This window comes from Nuphar pumila, chromosome 7, assembly GCF_984573655.1.
Source record: "Nuphar pumila chromosome 7, dmNupPumi1.hap1.1, whole genome shotgun sequence".
NCBI classification, from domain to species: domain Eukaryota; kingdom Viridiplantae; phylum Streptophyta; class Magnoliopsida; order Nymphaeales; family Nymphaeaceae; genus Nuphar; species Nuphar pumila.
Genome location: NC_143255.1, coordinates 31,746,841 through 31,759,836, shown reverse-complemented (window position 1 = coordinate 31,759,836; position 12,996 = coordinate 31,746,841). Strand labels below are relative to the sequence as shown.

Sequence of the window (12,996 nt, the reverse complement as noted above, 5' to 3'; positions counted from 1 at the left end):
CTGTGTTGGAGGAGTTTAAGGAGGTGAAGTCTCTTGAGCTTCCAAAGAGATTACCTCATCGAAGGGAGATAAATCATGAGATTGAACTCCTACCATACGTTAAGCCCCCTGCTATGGCCCCATACTGCATGGCTCTACCAGAGTTGAAGGATCTATGAAGGCAGCTAGATGATATGCTGGCCTCTGGCACTATTCGTTCCTCAAAGCACCCTTTAGTGCACCCGTGTTTTTTCAGAAGAAATATGACAGGTCCCAATGGCTATGCATGGACTATAGGGCACTGAACAAGGTGATAGTCAAGAACAAGTATCCTCTGCCATTGATCACTGCCAACCTGCTCAATCAGCTGATCAATGTTTAAGTGTTTTCAAAGCTAGACCTACGATCAGGTTATTGGCACGTCAGGATCGTAGAAGGAGATGAGCCCAAGACTACGTGCGTAATAAGATATGACGCATATGAGTTCTTAGTTATGTGGTTCAGTCTGACAAACACTCCTGCAACCTTCTCGACCCTTATGAACAAAATTTTCTACCCGTACTTGGACTAGTTTGTAGTCGTCTACTTGGATGACATCGTTGTCTACAACAAAAATTTGGAGGAGCATGAGCGTCACTTGCGCAATGTGTTTCAGTTGTTGAAGGATAATAATCTATGTGTGTTTCAGTTTGGCATCCCTACCTCTTGGGATCTCAGTTCATCGTTAAGATGGACAATATAGCTACTAGCTACTTTCAGACACAAGAAGCTTAGACCTAAGCAAGCTAGATGGCAACATTTTCTAGCAGAGTTTGATATGGTAGTGGAGTATAAGCTTGAAAAGACCAATGTCGTAGCTGATGCAATAAGTAGAAAGATCGAGTTGGCGGCCTTGCAAAAGGAGGAAGCTTCGTCTGCTTAGCCTTAGAGCGACCTCCTCAACCGTATTCGGGAAGGCATCCAATCTGATTCGTCATCTCAACACCTAGTGACCCTAGTTTAGCAAGGGAAAACTAAGAGACTCTGGATGCAAGATAACCTCCTTGTGACTAAGGGCGGCCACATTTTTGTACCGTGATGGGGATTATTGTAGAGATTGATAATCAAGGAGTGTGATGATACTCGGTACTCAGGGCACCCAGGGCAACATCAGACGCTCTCTTTAGTAGAGCAGACCTACTACTGGCCTTTTATGTAGGATGATATTGAAGGTTACGTTCTCATCTGCCTGGTCCGTCAGCAGGATAAGCCGAGTAATCAGAAGCTCGCAAAACTACTCAAACCTCTTCCTATTCCAAGCCGTATATGAGAGAGTCTCTATGGACTTCATTTTGGGACTACCGAAGGTGAACGATTGCAGTTTGATCTTTGTGGTGGTGGTTCAGTTCTCGAAGTATGCTATCTTCATGTCGATGTTGCCCATCGGTACAACCGAGCAAGTTGCAGGTTTGTTAGTGAAGCATATTGTGACCAATTGGGGGATCCCAGAAAACATTGTCAGCGACCACAACCTGCGCTTTACAGGAAAGTTCTGGCAGGAAGTGTTTCGATTGTTGGAGACAGAGTTACACTTTTTAATGTGCTTTTACTCCTGGACAAATGGCCAAACAGAGAGAACCAACGCTCTCTTTGAAGAATATATGTGACACTATACAGGTTCAAATCAGAAAGATTGGGTTGACCTTCTGGACATTGCTCGGTTCTGCAGAAGTGTGAATCAACTGGCCATAGTCCTTTTAAGTTGGCAATAGGGAGACAACTCCAGACGCTGCACACCATTGCGGGAAATTATAAGGGCAAGGCACCACTTGCCCATCGTTTTGCTCAAGACTGACAAGATCAAGCAGAGCTTGCCAAGGTGTTCCTGCACAAAGCTGCCAAGAGGATGACGAAGTTGGTGGATCAGAAGTGTCGCCCTGCAAAGTTCAAAGTCTGAGACCTAATATTGGTCAAGTTGTACCCGGAGAAAACCAGGGTCTTTCAGGGTCTCTATCAGGGCCTCGTCAGCAAATACGAAGGTCCTTTTCCTATCATCAAGCGTGTAGGCAACCTCACCTATAAGCTTGAAGTTCCTCTGCACTTTCAAACACATCCAATCGTTCATGCCAGTAACTTAAAGTCATTTCATGTCGATGAAGAAGACAACAGCCACAACCAGCTGACGCGAGCGCCAACACCTCTCTGCACAACTAAAGCCAAAAAAGTAGAGTACGTCATGAATCATCTGTGCAATCGTCAAAGACAGATCAAAGAGTATCTTGTCAAGTGAAAATAATTGTCAGAAGAAGAAGTAAGTTGGGAGAAAACGAAGAACATCTACCGGTTTCCCTCAACAGTGGATGAGTATGAAGCATGGCCCTTGTCGTCGATGACGTTGATAGCCTATATATGAGAGAATGTTAGGTCCAAACTTTTTATGCAGTTTTTGCCTTGTACTAAGCCTACCGAAAACCCTGCGTGGCTCACATGAGCCTTTTGGCCTTGTAATGTTTGTACAACTTTAAATACCTATAATTTGCATTTTTCTTAATGAGATTGTGGTGCCCGACACTACTGAATATTTTTTGCATTCAATGAATTGATTGTTATTGAACGTTTCTCTCTCCCTCTTTATTTTCTTCTTCTCTTTGTACTCTCTCTCTTCAGTATGATTGTTGTCTTCTTGCAATTATGTGTTTGCATGCAACACTGTCTGCACACTTGTTGCTTTGAAAGATCTGTTGCCTTCGCTTTTGAAATTCACTAAAGGGCTTGTTGGGTCAAGGTTTCCCACCGCCGCACGGGCATATGAAATTTAGCCCGTGACAGTACACCCCATTATCCATGTATGTCCAAGTTATCCACACAACATAAATCAAACAATGGACATAAGAAACACCACTTCTATGACAACAGAACATAAAAAACTTCTGTCTGTTTTGTTCGTTGTTCCATCCAATTTGTTTAAAGCCATTAAACATAACCTAAGAAACCTCTGAATCTCAAATTGAATTTCGATGAATTCATGGTTTTGAAAGCCATCGCCCGTAGTTACTCCACTATGATCCCCCCCTTCCCGTCAAAAATCCATGCCACCAAACAGCAGAAAATGCTTCCAAAACAGGCTCCCTCCCAAAAAGAGCCTTAAAAGGAAACCCCCCTTCCCTTCCCTTCCCAAATCTGTGCCACAAAACAGCGGAAAATGCTTCCAAAACAGGCTCCCAAACAGAGCCTTAAAAGGAAATATCAACAATCCATGTGATCTTTCTTGCCTCCTCCCTGTTAGGCAAGTGAGGATATCAAAATAATGTGTGGGATTCCATCAACCAGATTAAAAAATCAAGACCAGTTGTCTAATTAATGGATCCACCAACGGCAATTGGATCGACTTGCCTTCTATAAAATGTACCCACCTACTTGACTGACTCCCTCGTTGAGTTGAGGAAAGGCTTCCCCGTAACCATAACCATAACCATAGGGTTGCTTCCATAAATAAATAAAGACGTGAAGATATATAAGGATGAATTGCGAAATTTGTTGGCTCACAAAGGTTTTCATATTCTCTCCAAAACAAGACAAAACATTTCAAGGAATACCGTTCCTGGTTATTTATTAAATAGGTAAAACATTAATAAGTTCGGTTGATTTCGGGTCGTAATCCATGGGGCTGAGAGCGACCCATCCTAATCTTAAGTTACTCCTGAACTCAACAAAAAGCATCAAAATGCGCTTGCAGGTTTTTTCTTATTTTTTTAAAAGGCAAGCTGGGGTTATACAACTATATCATTGGGTTTTGAACCTGCAACGTCCAAACACAAGGCGACGTGCACTTACTGCTCCTACCAGCCGAGCGGAAGCCCCGTTGGTGCGCTAGCAGGTTTTGATCTGTTGCAACGTTGCTATCCGCTGCATCAACTTGCTCCATCGGCTCGGTGGGCAACCATCAAGAGTGGTGAGAGTTTTACACACCACAACTTTTACTCTTCATCTGAGCCAACCGCTCATGATCCATGCAAAACATGCAATGTTGTCGGAATCTCAACGTCGTGAATTGATCTTCAATTCGATTCTAAACTGATTTCTGATAAATACGATACGATACTGATAACATTGGTTTCGAGTCTGTGTACTGATGTGCCAAAAAGGCAGCATAATGAAAATAATCTTTCAGGTAATGACGTGCCATCGGTGCCGCCACCGCCACAGTTTGATTGTGGCTAAAATTTGCGAGAGCCCTCCATCCAAAAGGGCCGTCGGGGTAGGGATGGCAGTGGACCGGGGCAGGGGCGGGGGACAAGGTCTCCACCCCTGCCCCGTTTCAAAATCCTAACCTTCATCCTCACCTCCATCCCCATAAGTCAATTCCCGCCTTCATTCTGGCACGGGGATAGATTTTAACCTTCATCCCCGCTTCCATTCCCGTTTCATGCTCTTCAACCCCGGTCCAAACAGAGCGAGGCGGGGTGGAGTCCCATTGTCCCCCGGTCCACTGCCATCCCTACGTCGTCCATGGTTTCTAGCCCATCGTGGGGACCCGTCAAAGTGGAAGAAAAACAGGTTGTTTTCCACCACCAAGCTCCTAAATTTTCACTACCAACTATGCACGATAATGAAACCCCACAAATACCCAAGCAAGAGAGAAGGAATAATGAATAATCAAACAAATCAAATCGGCCATAAACTAGACAAGCTCTTTCTCTTTCTCTCTCTCTTTTAATATACAAGATTTTCTTTTTGTTTATGCGATCTTGCGTATGCATCTTAGTGATCTTCCACTCCCTCCTGCTGATGCTACCTATCCTTTGTCACAATTTGGGCTATGGCGTGAGCTCATTTTTATCTGTCTAATGTTCTTTTCTCTTGTGCTTTCTTTATTTGTTTTGGCTTTTGTTCTTGTTCAGTTCATGGGTTCAACATTTTGTTGATCTTCATGAGTGGTAATGTTGAATTACTTTCGGCTCTCTCTCTCTCTCTCTCTTTTTTATTTTTTCCCCTTGTGTTTGTTGGCTTGGGGAAGCAGGAACCAAGTGGTGTTAAAAAGATCCGCGGACAGTAACTCTCGAAGCAAGCGAACTTGAGCATCATTCACGTGATGTAAAGTATCCCTACTTTCCGGGAAACTAAAAGAGAGATGCGATCTAAAGACAAAAGGGCATCAGTTAATTTTAGTATTTTTTTCTCCCCCGTTATAATTCATGAGCCCATGATTTAGTAGGCTTGCCTCTTTTCACCTTTTTTATTTTCTTACCAAGGCCTCATAAATACTCCCCCAGTTATTTACTGTGATTCCACCAAAAACCAGGAAGAGAGAGAAAAAAAAGGATCATGAAATAAAGGAAAAAGAGAAAGCAAACACTATCCACCGATCAAGCTCGCAATAATAATAATGATAATAATGATGGTCACGCCAATAGCTCTACCAAACCACCACCACTACAGCTACTGCTGCAGAGGCACAGTACTAGTGCTAACACACACAAAAAGAACCCATACCATCATATTTCTAACAAAAAAATCAGGTCTCTACCCCAGATGGAAATGTTATTACACAACCAAGATATCACAGAAGAATAGAAATCATCCACCGATCAGAAACTCCCCAGAAGCTAAAAAAACTATAATAAAATCCGTCCATCTCTGCATGGAAGACCGGCTCAGGAAGGAAGGGTGTTCGATTACCGCACGAAGGCAAGGCAAGCAGCCACGGCGAGAAGGATAGCCCATCCGAGGCCGCCGCTGAGGGAAGACGCGGGATTCTTCTGGTTGGGTGAAGAAGCAGGACCAGCAGGACCACCGGGAGACCCGCTAGGAGATCCGGCAGAAGGAAGAGGTGACGATCCAGCAGCAGGAGGAGGAGATCCAGCAGCAGGAGGAGGAGCGGGCGAGGCGGGGGATTTGGCCGGGGGAGGGGAGGAGGCGGGGGATTTGGCCGGGGGAGGGGAGGAGGCGGTGGCCGCGATGACGTTGATGGTGACCTTCTGCCCGAAGGTACAGTGCTGGCCGATGCTGCAGAGGAAGTAATGGGCTCCTGTAGAGTTGAGAGTCACGGTCGCCGGACCGGTGGCGAAGCTGTCGATGGGGCTCACGAACGTGCACGCGTCGAACTCCTTCTTTGACACCACTATCACGTTGTGGGCTCCCGTCGGGAAAGTAAAGACTGGCCAAATACCAAATCGAAACCGATCACCACCCATTGCCATCAGCAACCGTGATACCAAGCTTGCAGCTCGGAAAAGAAAGAAAAAAAGAGCAAAGAAGGTGCGGGATCTGCACACTCACCAAGTTTATCGTTAGGGCGGAAGGTCTTGGATGAGGCCCATGTGTTGTAGAATGAAGTGTCGCCTGGGATGGTCCAGCCGGTGCTGTCGCCGACGGTGTAAGTGGCTGCCGATGCAGCGGCAACCATCGTCATAAGCGCCAAGAAGACCGAGGAGGAAACCGTATCCCGGGATGCCATTTGTGTTCCAAGGTCGACCCCTGTTGTTGGATTCTGTAGTCCTCTTTGTCTTTTGTCTCTTGCTCTGTTTCCTCTCTCTCTCTCTCATCAACATGAGAATGGAAAGGGCAGCCCTCTCCTCCTTTATTTATAGGAAGAGTAGGACGGTGGACAGAGAGGGTTTACAAAGTCCCGCCCTACTCTTCCTAATTAGACAGTAATACAAAACATTGTTGTATCATATCGTAGACGATAAGTATTGTTATTTTGGATGAAAACAATACGATACCATACTTGTATAGAGTGTATCATATAATATACCTTTTATATTATATTATCATATTATACGGTGCATATTATTTTTTTAATCATATTTTATAAACTTGGTTATTTTATTTTTGTTTATATAATATGAAAGTATGAGTTTGATGACATTGTTTTTGTAAAATATATATGCAATATTATCTATAATTCTATATTAGTTGATGTTTGATGATGTTTTAAGTAGTTTATAGAGACATAAATGTGATTTTATGATTGTATTTTGTGCAATGTTTCATGTGTTATGATTTTCTTAAAATTTTGGTTAATTTTTTCTGATTTTTTTGAAATTCTTTTATTAAAAATGTACGTACCTTTACGATACTTTTGGTTCAACCAATTAATACAGATAACAATAGGATACTTTTACAACCTTGAAACATAAGATATGGAAGAAAGTTGTACGGAATTCCCATTCTGCCACCCATCGTCATATTACGCCACGTTGTGATGTCAGCCGATGAACTTTGGAGACGTGGGAGGGAAGTGGTCCCTTCGGGTTGAAAGTCCAAATCCCAGTGTGGAAACGCGGAGTCACGAGATCTAAGGTGATTTTTTTTTGCTATATGATCGGACGGCTGAGATTGAAGGATAGAGATTGCGTGATCCCAGCCGCCAAGTGCCGACCGTTTCCATAATAAAATATGAAAAGATTTCTTCTCTTTTTTCCAGCGGAATAGTCAAAGTCAAAGGGACGGACTTTGGGCCTCAATTTGTCGGTACTTGCCTACCTAACCTACTCGGTCCAATCAGTCAACGCCAAGAAACAAAGAACGAGGCCCGGACCAGTTTCAGCCCCGCTTGCTTGCTGGGTCTATTCAGTTACTATGCATTCGATTAATTTAATAAATCTATCTTTAGAGATTTCGGATATGGATCTTCCTTTTCTTTGTTGCTAAGTTGAATTTTAATAAAAGAAAGACCCGCAAGTCTACACTTATATTCCATTATTGTCCAAGCCTGGGGTTCATACCAACTACTTGGGCTGCCTCAATGGAAAAAACAAAAACTCATTAATTTGTGTTAAGTCGAAGCGTGGCTTTCTTTAGGGCAAGGGATAAGCTCACCAAGTTTTACATAACTATTCAGAACTATGCGGTGGCGGTGGCGGTGGCGCTGGCGCTGGCGGTGGCGCTGGCTCATCCTGTCATACCTATAGTTGTCGTGCCCACAGCCTAAAACTCTGAGGCTACGACCCCTCTCTCGGGCACTATGCTATGCATGGGCTTAAGCAAAGGAGCGACGTGAATCAAACCTTGACTGTCCGTCTAGCAGCTAAGGCCCCACCCCCGCTACGCCAACCCCTCATGGGGCTCATCCTTGCGTGATTAATTCGACAATTAGGAAAAATCCAGATTTCCTTCCTTTCTATTCTACCGAGCTTCTCAATGAATGTAAAAAATATTTAAAAGCAATTTTTTAATATTATTTTAATCATTTTAACATGTGTTACATTCTGATTGTGACAGAAAATATTTTTTAATTGTTTTTAGACTATTTAGAACCATTCACTTGAGAACACACACACACACCTTCTCTAAGAAGGATTTCTCTGCCACGAGTGTGCCCCTATGTGTCATCTGGGATCCTCATACCCTTCTTAAATCTTATGATTCAAGTTGTTTTGATCAAATCTAACCATGAGCATGATCAATTCAGTAAGAATCAACCCTTGGAGCGTATTCTTTTCAATAAAAAAATATGATTTTTTTAAATCACAAAAAATTGTGTTTTGCCAACCATTGATTTTTGGATCGACAAAAAATTTGGCAAACAAGTCGGATTTCAGCTATTTAAATGTCGATATTTACTAAATGAATGATATAGATCACATATGAAGAGTCTGCTTTGATTAAATCAACTTCCATCAAGAAATCCTAAAAAGCTGTCAGGACTATTGGGCAAAGCATACAATGCAATAGAAATAGTAAAGCATAAAAGAAATTAAAAAAAAAAATACACTGATTTACATGGTCAACCCTATATAAAAGAAAAGAAAATAAAATAGCAAAGAATTCACTATGTGAAATCCGAATACTTTATTCTCAAGATCTCAAGCTTGAGGATATATTGTTCTTGCTTATAACAACAATCCCCCTTTAAAGTATTGTTTTTTAGCATAATGTACTCTTTTGGTGGTAGAAGTAGGGATGGACCTTGTCCCCTGCCCCCGCCCTCCATCTCGGCACCGGTTTTGATTTTAACCTCCATCCCCACCTCCATCATTGTTTCATGTCCTCCATCCTCGGTCCAAACGAGGCGGGGCGGGGCCCATTTTTCCAGTCCACTGCCATCCCTAAGAAGAAGCTTAAGTCTTGTTTTCTCCCATAATATAATCTTATATTCTCATGTCTCACATATCTCTTAAATAGAAGGCTTAAAACTAGGGATGGCAGTGAACCGGGGGAAAGCGGGGCCCCACCCCGCCTCGCCCCGTTTGGACCAGGGATGAAGGGTATGAAACGGGGATGGAGGCGGGGACGAAGGTTAAAATCCATCCCCATCCGGGGGTGGAGGCGGGGATGGACGTGCACTTTTCCCCGCCTCGCCCCGTTTGGACCGGGGATGAAGGGTATGAAACGGGGATGGAGGCGGGGACGAAGGTTAAAATCCATCCCCATCCGGGGGTGGAGGCGGGGATGAACGTGCACTTTTCCCCGCCCCGCCCCGTCCCCGCCACGATCCCCGCCTCATCCCCGCACCGACCACTTTTCCCCGCAATATCCCCGCCCCGCCTCATCCCCGTTTGAACCGGGGATGGAGGACATGAAACAGGGATGAAGGTGGGGATGGAGGATAAAATCCATTCCCCGCCGGGGATGGAGGCGGGGGTGAAGGATAAAATCTTGAGGCAGGGCGGGGGTGGAGACCTTGTCCCCCCCCCCCCCCCCCCCCCCCCGCCCCACTGCCATCCCTACTTAAAACTAATAAACCCACTGCTTAAAATATGGACAAAGTCAAAGACACAATTGACTCTCTACAAAAAGGGACTCAAGATGTGGGCCACCCAAATGAGGATGGACCTACCCAACCCAACAAAATTTTGACCGGAACTTGATTCAATGTTAATCAAGTTCAGACTCGAGATTGGATATGAGTACAAGTGTAAACTCACCTGAGTTATTGGTTCTAGTATAAATCAGACCTATTTTAAATCAGGTCTAGGAGTTAAACCCAGACCTGAACTGAAACAGAAAGGGTTCAATTTTGTTTTAGGAATAAACTAGGTTGAGCTTTCATGGGTTTGAGTGTGAAATGAATTGGGTCTATAACCTTCAGGAGTAACTTGGTCCTTGTTCATACAAGATTAGGTTTGGATTGGGTTAAATTTGAGTGAGACAAATTAGTTCGAACTCCTTACAAATTTTTTAAACTTCTAAAATCTAAGAAGTCTTGAGCTAAAAAAATAATCTTGAACAAGTTTGTTCATATTAATAAGCTCTACCATGTCCACTTATAAATTGATGAAGAAATTTGAGTTTTATTTTTTTTTAAGAAAATTTGTTTATCATAAAGGAAAGTGATTGGGCTATATATATATATATATATATATATATATATATATAGAGAGAGAGAGAGAGAGAGAGAGAGGTAGTAAACCCGTCTAAGTTGCTCAAAAGAGCTCAGCGCATCTGTTAAGACTCTTTTGTGCATGTCACCCAGTTGATGGGATGTCATGAGTTCGAAACTGGGGTCTCCCTTGCAGCAAGGAAATTGAAGCTGGGTTCCGGTGGGAAAGGGAGACCTCAAGGGTTTTACCAAGTAGAGTTCTGCTAATGTGTGGTTGGTGATAGGGGGTTTTCCTTAGCTTAGCTGAAGAATAAATAATTAAAAAAAAAAAAAATATATATATATATATATATATATATATATATAGAGAGAGAGAGAGAGAGAGAGAGAGAGAGAGAGAGAGAGAGAAAAACTCGTAACAGTGGATGAGCAAATCGTCCACTGTTATCGGACTGTTTTCTGCCACCAATCATGCATCGATCAGTGGACAATTACCGGTGGTCTTGACCGCCGCTAATTGTCCAAAATCAACGCTGGATGAGCGTTCGATGGGCATCCAGCGTTTGAGGTGTTTACTGTTATTGACTCTGTCTCTCTCATATATTTATACTAAGTTGGATTCAGTAGAACTGTGTGGGACAGAAGCTTGGTTCAATTCTATACGGGTCAGAAGGCAAACTTGTTCGAGTACAAACAAAGTTTGCATTCTAAGTTCGTGCTGGTATATAATTTAATGAACCAACTGGGTTGGGTAAAAAATGGTTTGGGTTTGGTATGGGATGGGTAGAAGATAGGTTCAGTTTTGGTCGGTTTAGGTACAAACTACGTGGAATAGGAATAGACACAGTTTTGGGTACATATATATGCATTCCGGTCTATAATTTTCTTACTGAAGAATCAACCTTTTTTTCAAATGGGACTAAATTTTAGGCCTGACCCCCACCTCATAGGTTTATCAAAATCAGATTGGATCAGGTCTAGTTCATTTTAGAAATTGGTTCAGGTAGCGTATGCCTGAACCAGTTGCACCTTTTTTTAGATTTTCATTATTCCACCAAACTCAACTACACCAGGCAACAATGAATAGCTGTATGCAACAGGTATGGCTAGCCCACGGGTTTTTTGAACCCCGGACCGGCTGGGCTGAGCTTGGGCAAGAACCCAGTTGGCCCATTCAAATTGCAGGTCAGGCTAACCGTTGCCCACCTCTATTATTATATGAAATGGGCAACTAGGGATGGCAGTGGTCCAGGTTGTGGGCGGGGGACAAGGTCTCCACCCCTGCCCCATCTCAAAATCCGGACCTCCATCCCCGGTCCAAACAGGGTGAGGTGGGGCGGGGCCTCGTTTCCCCTCAGTCCATTGCCATCATTAGAAGGATTGGGGACAGGACGGGGCGGGGAAAAGCGTAAGTTCATCCTCGCCTCCATCCCCGCACAGGTTTTGATTTTAACTTTCATCCCTGCCTCCAACCCCGCACGGATTTTGATTTTAACTTTCATCTCCGCCTCCATCCCTGTTTCATGTCCTCCACCCCTGGTCCAAACTGGGTGGGGCCCCGGGTTTTGATTTTGGATTTTGATCTCTTATCCTGGTGATCCCTCGGATCCATTATCCACTATCACCGAAGCAAGGCAGTTGCTATATCCCTCTAATTCAGGATGGCCTCCTCCATGGACAACCTTCTCATCCTTTTACTGGTCCTTATTTTATTGAAACATGAGGCATCCTTTTAATTATCAGTTTAGTTTTTTTCCATGAAGGATGAGGAAATCAATCATAGATCTAGTGACGTTGGCAAGCCCAGTGGCGGAGCCACAGGGGGGGCAGGGTAGGGTAGGCACGTGCCCACCCTGACTTGAAAAACCTCCCTTAGGGGTTATCTGGCCCACCCTGACCTGGAACTCTAAAGAGAGGACCAGATCACAAGGGGGCTCAACCCACCAGGGAGGAAGTGTCCTCTTCCCCACCCGACTCTCTCTGTCTCTCTCTCTCTCTCTCTCTCTCAAGTCCCAAGCATGTAATCCAAGTCCAACATTCGCAGGCTCTCCAACGGGCACAGGATGGTGGCTACTGCATCTTCTTTTTGTTGTTTTTTTTAAGGGTTTAAGGCTTTAGAGTTTTTTTGAGTGTTTTTTCAATTAGCAATTAGGCTTTTAAATGTTTTTTTTTTGCAAATGAGATGAATTCCACATTAATTTATGTTTTTTTATTTTCAATCAACATTAATGTAAGGGCCTCGACACTCATGGGATTGGAACCTTGATCACCCATCTAGTGGCCAAGATCCCCTCCACTGCACCAAACCCATTGGAGCTTTTTTATCAGTTTAGTTGTTTGTTCATTTGGTGATGGTGTTGTGTGCTCACAGCTATTTAGGTAAAGCAGACCTTCTACATAAAACTATCCAATGTACCTTGGATACCGTCCATCATCGAAATGAACCGACACCCAAGAACCATCAAAAGCTTCTCTTTTTGAATGAACCGCAACCGTCTTTTATTCAACCACTCATGGTTTTTGAACTTGTGACGAAAAATCTAGCTTACTTATCCTTCAACGTTGCCACTCTCCCTATCAGAGAACATGAATTTTAGATGATGGACGATCAAAGCCCAAAGATCTCAATTCACCTCAGTTACTGCCAGCTCCCTCTCTCTCTCTCTCTCTCTCTCTCTCTCTATATATATATATATATATATATAAAGGTTAATATTTAGTGCTATTATAAGCATTGAACTATTTAGAATAAATTACCTTCTTTTCATTTT

At 43.4% G+C, this 12,996-nt stretch overlaps 1 protein-coding gene across 1 annotated transcript; it reads right to left on the bottom strand.

Annotated features, from left to right (window-relative positions):
• Nucleotides 1-5,458: 5,458 nt before the first annotated feature.
• LOC149831783 (blue copper protein-like) lies at nt 5,459-6,509 on the bottom strand. The gene is made up of 2 exons (XM_090012234.1): nt 6,238-6,509; nt 5,459-6,115 (listed from the first exon to the last, which is right to left on the bottom strand). The coding sequence occupies exons 1-2, from the start codon at nt 6,413-6,415 to the stop codon at nt 5,634-5,636; spliced, it is 660 nt and encodes a 219-aa protein (XP_089868360.1). The 5' UTR covers nt 6,416-6,509; the 3' UTR covers nt 5,459-5,633.
• Nucleotides 6,510-12,996: the final 6,487 nt, after the last annotated feature.

What these genes read in the sequence shown, in the direction of transcription:
- LOC149831783 (XM_090012234.1), bottom strand. Translation starts at nt 6,415, where the DNA reads ATGGCATCCCGGGATACGGTTTCCTCCTCGGTCTTCTTGGCGCTTATG. An exon ending in CCGCCCTAACGATAAACTTG is followed by an intron (nt 6,116 to 6,237) that starts GTGAGTGTGCAG and finishes GTATTTGGCCAG; the next exon opens with TCTTTACTTTCCCGACGGGA.